Genomic DNA, 7500 nt, shown 5'->3' with positions numbered 1-7500 from the left:
CCCCCCAGGAGGATCACCAATGGATTCACAGTCCAAGCCTTGGCGAAATGTAGTTAATTAATGAAGTTTGAAAAGACCAAGGACGGACAACCCCTGGATGACAATTTTCATTGGGAGAAAAACTTTTTATGCTCTGAGCGGGATTTGAACCCACGTCCCCCTGACCTATTCAGTTCTATTCAGTCCTACTCAGTTGACGAAAGGAGAGCCCGCAGAATAGTCGGGATTCTACTCTAATATGACTTCATATGGATATTTTTCTTGCGCGCGCCATCGTCAAGTGACATTCGCGTTCTGTTGCTAAATCAGTCTATTGTGCGATTAAAAGGGCCTGGGGAAGAAGACCGTTGTGTACGCAGTCAATTCGTCAAAAGGTATCTTTCATAATTCCGTTTCGGAATCTGTAATCACCTTTGGAAAAAAAAACATTTCGACAAGTCTAAATAAATGACGAAACGACTACACAAGAGAGAAAGGCACGGAATTTAAGCACGTTGTCTGGTGTTATTGATCCGTTCCGAGTTTTGTCAATCCGATCCGATCCGATCCGGATTTAGCCAACGGCCTCATTTATGTCTTTGATACCGCACAATAGACGCTCATTCAGTTTTCGTTTTTTAGCATATTTATACTGATTTGGTTTGAAATTCTTTAAAGTTTTGTCATATATTTGCTCTACTACTACCTTTTAAAAGCGTGCCCTTTATTAAATGAAACCGTCCGCCAAGTCGTGCATGCATTTCAGTGAAAAGGACACTGCGTGCGTTTAAAAGAAATGTAAACAACTACAAAAATAATTCTCGATACCTTTCGCATTGCAGTGGAGTACATTTCTTGTACCTAAAATATTAAAAATATTAACTTATCGTGTGAATCACGATGCCTTTTGACAGAAAACTAAACATATTTAATATGGTAAATAAGTTCAGTTTGGAAATCGCGATAAAAAAAGTCACATGCATAAACCAGTATTAATGAGTAATATATGGTTCACGTTCGGATCTGTGCCCTCAAATACGATTTTCAGTCACTTTTAATACTTCGAAAAGACTACTTCGCATATTTTTTAAGCTTTCCAAGCTACAAGCCGGAAATTAGTCAGTTTGACGATTCTATATGAATAATTAGCATCAGTTTGCTTTCAAATTTCGCGTCATTTAGCTCGCTCAGGTTACAAACATTTCTGATATTTTCTGAGGGAAGCGTTCCGAGTTCGTGCATGAAACTTGACACAAAAAATGAATAATAGCAATATTTGAAGAATATGAAGTAAAAAGGTTATAAAATGAGGTACCAGGTACATTTTTATCGCGCTATATATCACCCATTTTCCATTTTTATGTTATGCGGCCTTTGAGGATGTTCTTTAAAGAGTTTAGAAAATCACAATTTTAACATACACGTAAACATGGAAATAATAGTCAAGTCTTAAAAAATGATTTGTCTCAGATAAATGATGAATTATTGAAATAGGAGCAATAATCAATGCATTAAAAATAATAGAATAAATATGTAGCTAAATAACATAGTAAATGTAAATAGAGTTTTAGTTTTCAAATCATAGGATACAAAAAAACCAAAGGCAAAACAACAAACCAGGTAATTTTACAGAAAAATTCACTCCTGAGCTGATTTTAGACAACAACAAACAACATTATACAGCATTACATCGTCTCAGCATGACAGCTAGTTGGAATAATATAAGACCAGAATGTTAAAACAACACATTGCAAATTTCAAAACACAGTTCAGTGGCTATGGCACAAAATTTTCCAAAATAAGCAATTAAATTGATAATTTATATATAAGTTGTTCTCTATTGAGTAAATCTAGATGTGCATTTGCAACAAACACTAGAACAAGATCACTACCTTTTGAAATTAAGGAGCATTATTATCTAGGAAATAAAATAAATACAAAAGTCCTTCTGAACTTACCTTTTACATAACAGACCAATACTTTGGGAACAATACTTTAAAACCAAAGTTTGAGAGAAAACCTCCTAGCAATATTGATCTTCAAAATTGGTGTGATTATGTCAACAGATAGTTAATCGAGGGACTGGTTATGAAACCTTAGAACCTTCAAAAGCGAGAACAATGTCATTGCAATCGATGTTGAATTGACCGTGACCCCGCACAATCTTTTGTTTTCGCTTCGCACGTGTTTGCAAATTAGTTGCGCATAATTTAATCGAAAGATTTGATTGGTTATCTTCTCGAAAAAAGGTGTATTTTGTGCAGGGTCAAGGCGGAAAATACGGACAAAAACATGAAACAAAGGAACTTGTCGAGTTTCATAACCATCTCCATGTATTAACTATGGTCAACATTAAAATAAAAAGCATTTTTAGTCGAAAAGAACATATGTCAAAAAACCAGAGTCCGTGCATAATCAACCTTGATTCCTATGAAAACACAGGAACGCATTGGGTAGCATGTGCACCATTTCATGAAAATAAAAAGACTTTACGGTATTTCGATTCATTTGGTATGCATTAGAGCGAGTTTCAAGCGAGTGCCGTAAAACCAAAACCAAAGTAATTACTTTGGCCAATGAAAAAGGACGGAGGCAATCCAGTAAACCAATACAATTGTATAATGTTTGACAAAGCATTTCTATGATTTAGACGAAAAGTTATATTTAATATTAGAGAAGTTCAACAAATTTATTAATATAATTAATTTTGAAGTGTTGTTTTCATGTATGTCTTCTATTGACAAGCACTAAATAATGAATGGATCATCGAATACTGATCTGATTTAACAATAAAAACTAACTTAATTTTAATTGATAAAAAAGTTTATCACTGGAAACCAGATTGACATGTGAATAATGCCATCACATGTCATCTCCCTTCCTTGGTACTGAATCATCCCTAACAGAACACACACACAGACACACCCAAACGCAGTTTCACGAGCCATCATAAAATATGCAAGGTACCTTCGGGTCATCAATATTCAAGAAAAAAAACCTACAAAAACGGCAATGGAGCGATTCACTCCCGATAACTTATTTTATACTCAGCTTTTTATCAATTACAGCATGACCTGAAGAATCCGAAAGTTAATAGAAATTAAAAAACAAATTGCACGAGATAGTAATAATTTGAACCTATTTGAAAACTCTTCTTGCTAACATTGCATGTCTTCTTTTTTTCTGACAGACGTTACTATTTAGAAAGAATCATAAACATTGAACAGAACACAGATCCCAAGAAGGGAAATCGTTTTCTCCTTGAACTTCAACTAGGCCTGTATGGATCAGACCTAAGTTTCCGGCTTTCAGATTATATCTTTGTTCCAAATGAAGAGAAGGAGCTTTGCTTTCCCATAGGAATGCAATGGGAGAGCTCTGCAACAGTCTATTTTGTGCTGCCTGTCAAGAATCAAGGAAAATGGTTACATCACTTTGCTTCTCAGCTGATCAATACGTCCAAAGAAACTAGTGATTTAAAGTTCCATGTTATTATTATTGATTTTGAGAGTCAAGACATTGACATTGAAAGAGTGTTTGATGTTTGGCCATTAAAGGAACGCTACACATTGATCAACATGCCGGGACCTTTTTACAAAACATTGGCTATACAGAAAGGTGTTGAAGCTGTTCCAAATGGAAATGATATAGTTTTTCTATTTGATCTTCATATTGATGTTCCTATTGGACTTCTGGATTGTATCAGAAAGGTGCGTTTTCTTAAAGCGAGTCTAGTTTGAAGGGTATTCTAAAACGGGTGCAATTTCTTCTCACCACCTTCCATGATGCAAACTGTGTTGTATGCATCTGCGTAAAGACTTCTTACAGCAGTTTTGGATGAATTATCACGGTAGTTTGTTTTGACAGTCGAACTGTTGTGGATACTTTGTCTCAATGGATGATCCATCCTTTTTCCTGTATTTGCTTTAAGACAAATTATCAGACGAACTACAGTGGAACCTCCATGTAAGGGACACCCTTGGGACCAGGGAAGGTGTCCCCTGAATAAAGGTTGGGTTGGATACAAAGATTAGTATGAACAGTTTTCCGGGACCAAATTCTGTGTCCCCTGAATGGAGGTGTCCCAAAGGAGAGGTTCCAGTGTATCTCAATTTGCCCAAGCTCATCCCAGACGGGTGATCTGTCTCTAGGAAAAATTCACCCACTCAGAAGAATCTCTTAGTATTTTAAAGTATACAGTGGAACCTCTCCTTTGGGACACCTCCATTCAGGGGACACAGAAAATGGTCATACTAATCTTTGTATCCAACCTAACATCTATTCAGGGGACACCTGCCCTGGTCCCGAGGGTGTCCGTGAATGGAAGTTCCACTGTACTATGAAATCCTGCATCAGTTATCGTAGGCCCAGAGTTTGCACGATAAAAATATTGTTTGCAATAATTTGTTTGTATCTTTTTTTATACAGCACACTATTAAGGGCAAAATGGTTTATGCTCCAACAGTGGGGCGGCTTGAGTGTGGCGTTTTTCCAAATGATCCCAAAGGATTTTGGGAACAACATGGTTATGGGATTTTAAGTGTATTCAAAGCAGATTGGAATACATTTGGAGGTATTATTATCATGTTCACTACAATTCCCCATTTCAGAGACTTAGTTGGGTTGACCACAGGAACCCCAAGCTCACTACATGAAAACTTACTTCACTTTTTAGCGGTGTTGTGAAATAAAGGTTTGTACCCAACGGTTTTGTCTCAAATGGCGTAAAATGTAATGTTTTGTGAATAACGTTGGCTGACCTTTTTGTCGCTATGTTTTCTTTGTTGTTTGCCGGCGTCTCAGACCGTTTTAAAGCGTTCTGGGCGAGTTAGCACTAATTTGGTGTTTCATTGCTCAGGCCATCCAAATGAAATGTTTTGTTTCCCATCGCCCGCCCGACCCATTTTTCTCGAAAAGTAAAAAAAAAAAAAGAGAAAAACCAGATTCACTAGTCAAAGAAGCAAGTACTTTAATTTACAAGTACACGATCTTGTGTTATTAACAACAATTGGTATGATATGATGTCCTTGTCTTTAATTAACATCGATATATATACTAAGTTTTTTAAAGGCTGTTTAGACATTTGGTAGTCGTGTTAATATACATCTTTTACCATCTAATTATAAATCTTACAGATTAAAAGTGAAATTTAATATGCAAAAGAAACTGACTGAATGTTTCCTTGGAAAAGAACATTTCGTCAACACAACTTTTTTCATTGAACAGTAACTTACGAAAAGTCTTGCTTGACAGTTTCAATCGTATTATGGGGTCGACTGAAAGTTTAGTTTTAACACAGAGCTGCATTCGAGGCCTGTTCTCCCTCTTCTTTCCGACTGGTGCTGTTGCCGTTTTCGGCTCGGAGACAACAGGTTTCTCGCACATTGTAACCAGGCTTTCTCACTTAGCAGCCCGGCTTTCTCTCCAACCCAGACCCCTTCAAGTGTTCGTTAATTTTTTTTGCCCGCCCGACCCACCGTCACAAGAGACAAGCTCCGGAAAAGACTCCTCTTAGCGCTAGGTCGTCGAAAACGCTTCAAAACAGTCTGACACGACGGCAACTTTTATTCACAAAACAACACATTTTATGCCGTTTGAAACAAAGCTGTTGAGTTCCCATACAAACCTTTGTTTTGACGCTTCGTAACACAACACCGCTAGAAAGTGAAGTACGTTTTCATGTAGTGAGCTTGGGAAATTAGATTGTGATACATTTCTTTTGTTTTCATTACTGACCTGAAACATTTAGTTTTTTCGATACTAGATTATCCGTCATTTTTTCAACAAGGTAATTAAATAAGGCAATCAACTCAGCATAAGTTTCTCTTAAGTCACATGCATCGGTAAGGTCGGGTAACGAAGAAAACACTTAGCAATAAAAACGTGTGAGTTTGTAATGTGGAAGCTGTCAAGTATAATTTGCAATTTACATGACTGTGAGAGGTTTTTGGGGATTTTGTCGCAAAAATCAATTGGCAACATGATGGTTATGGAAGTTTAAATGCATTCAAAACAGATTGGAACACAATCAAGATATGTTTTCCCATTCAAAATACATACTTTGAAGTGTGTTCCAATCTGTTTTGAATACAGTTAAAACTCTATAACCATCGTGTTGCCAAATGATTTTCGCGACAAAATCCCCCAAAAACCACTTACGGTCATGTGTGTACCACACATACTTCCACAGTAAAAGCCCCTAAAAATGTTGACGTGTTAAATCGTCTAGCGTTAGGCAGAGTAAAAGACATAAGTGGGCTTTTCAGGGGTTAAAGGGTTAACTTGTATATGACTGTGTGCTACCCTGTCCAAATGCCATATTACTTAAAACAACCTGCATATTATGAGGATATTAATGTGCGAAAGTAAATATCCTGGACTTATTGTATGGCCAGTGTTGTACAAATTCCTAGTTCCCTCATATGGAATTTTAACGTAACATCTTAGTTTTCTCTTTTTAAACTTTTTATTTTAAAACTTAGGAATCAACGTTGAAGAATACACTACCAAGTGGGGAGGTGAAGACTGGGATTTGGTTGATCGAATTCTCTCAGCTGGACTGGAAATTGAACGACTCAAACAGCCTGGTCTGTTCCATTACTATCATTCACGTACGGGCATGTGGCAGTAGACTGTGATCAATTGTTGATTCTTAAAAGGAGCCTCGAATCCAACAAAAATAGTAAATCCAGTAACATCTGCAGTCGAATTTGTTAATTTTTTTTCAAATAAAGCGTTTGTGTCACTACAGAATAAGTTAAAATTGGAGGAAAAATGTTAGAAAGAGTAGAAAAGAGTGTCATTGTTGGAAGGACTGGGATTACAAAAAGGCGAAATCACTAAGATATCTCTGTGCAAAGCCATCAATAGCCTTGCATGTAGGGAATGGAACCTTGAAATAAGTGCAAGCCCTTATAAAGGTCTGAGGGACACTCAGTACTTGATAACTAGAAATAGATGTTGAACATTGCAAGTTTTAAATCCACTTTCATTCAGCGCACTGAACAATTTTCTTTTAGGCTGTAAAACGCCATGCTCCTTGATTTATTGCTATCAGAATGCATCATGGGAACATGTACAACTATGAAAATGTCAACAGATGATATGAAATACATGGATATTACGATACGCACCTTCCACTATAGAGTGACTGCATTTTGAAATGTAATTTTTACGTGGGATGCCACAAGCATACCAGTCGAATATATATTTTATCTTCTTAGTGGTCACAAATGTGAATTCCCCAAGGATATTGACTTAACTCCGATCGGGGAGTCGAATATATTTTTTTTTCTTCTTAGTTGTCACAAATGTGAATTCCCCAAGGATAATGACTTAAATCCGATCGGGTAACCTAAATTTATGCCATTAAGAATTTTCACAATCCCTTAAGGCGATTAAAATACACACATTCTCCCTAGCTTTTTGGCACTTTGAAAGCGCGTTTAACCACTCAGCCACGGTGACGTACCTCTAATTTTGCGACGAGAGAAAACATTTACTTTGGAATCCTTTCGGCCC

The 7500-nt window shown here is 36.8% G+C and overlaps 1 protein-coding gene across 1 annotated transcript in view; it reads left to right on the top strand.

Moving 5' to 3' along the window:
• Window positions 1–6729, top strand: part of LOC138057423 (beta-1,4-N-acetylgalactosaminyltransferase 3-like) — an 18579-nt gene extending 11850 nt beyond the window's left edge. The window contains exons 2-4 of the mRNA XM_068903448.1: window positions 3170–3689; window positions 4408–4552; window positions 6462–6729. Coding sequence (XP_068759549.1) covers window positions 3170–3689; window positions 4408–4552; window positions 6462–6610 — 814 coding nt within the window. The 3' untranslated portion in view covers window positions 6611–6729. The remainder of the gene's footprint in view (window positions 1–3169; window positions 3690–4407; window positions 4553–6461) is intronic.
• The last annotated feature ends 771 nt before the right edge of the window (window positions 6730–7500 follow it).

Source organism: Montipora capricornis, chromosome 7, assembly GCF_036669925.1.
Source record: "Montipora capricornis isolate CH-2021 chromosome 7, ASM3666992v2, whole genome shotgun sequence".
Lineage (NCBI taxonomy): Eukaryota > Metazoa > Cnidaria > Anthozoa > Scleractinia > Acroporidae > Montipora > Montipora capricornis.
The sequence above is the reverse complement of the archived record's forward strand: the minus strand, read 5'-3'. Positions and strand labels throughout refer to the sequence as shown.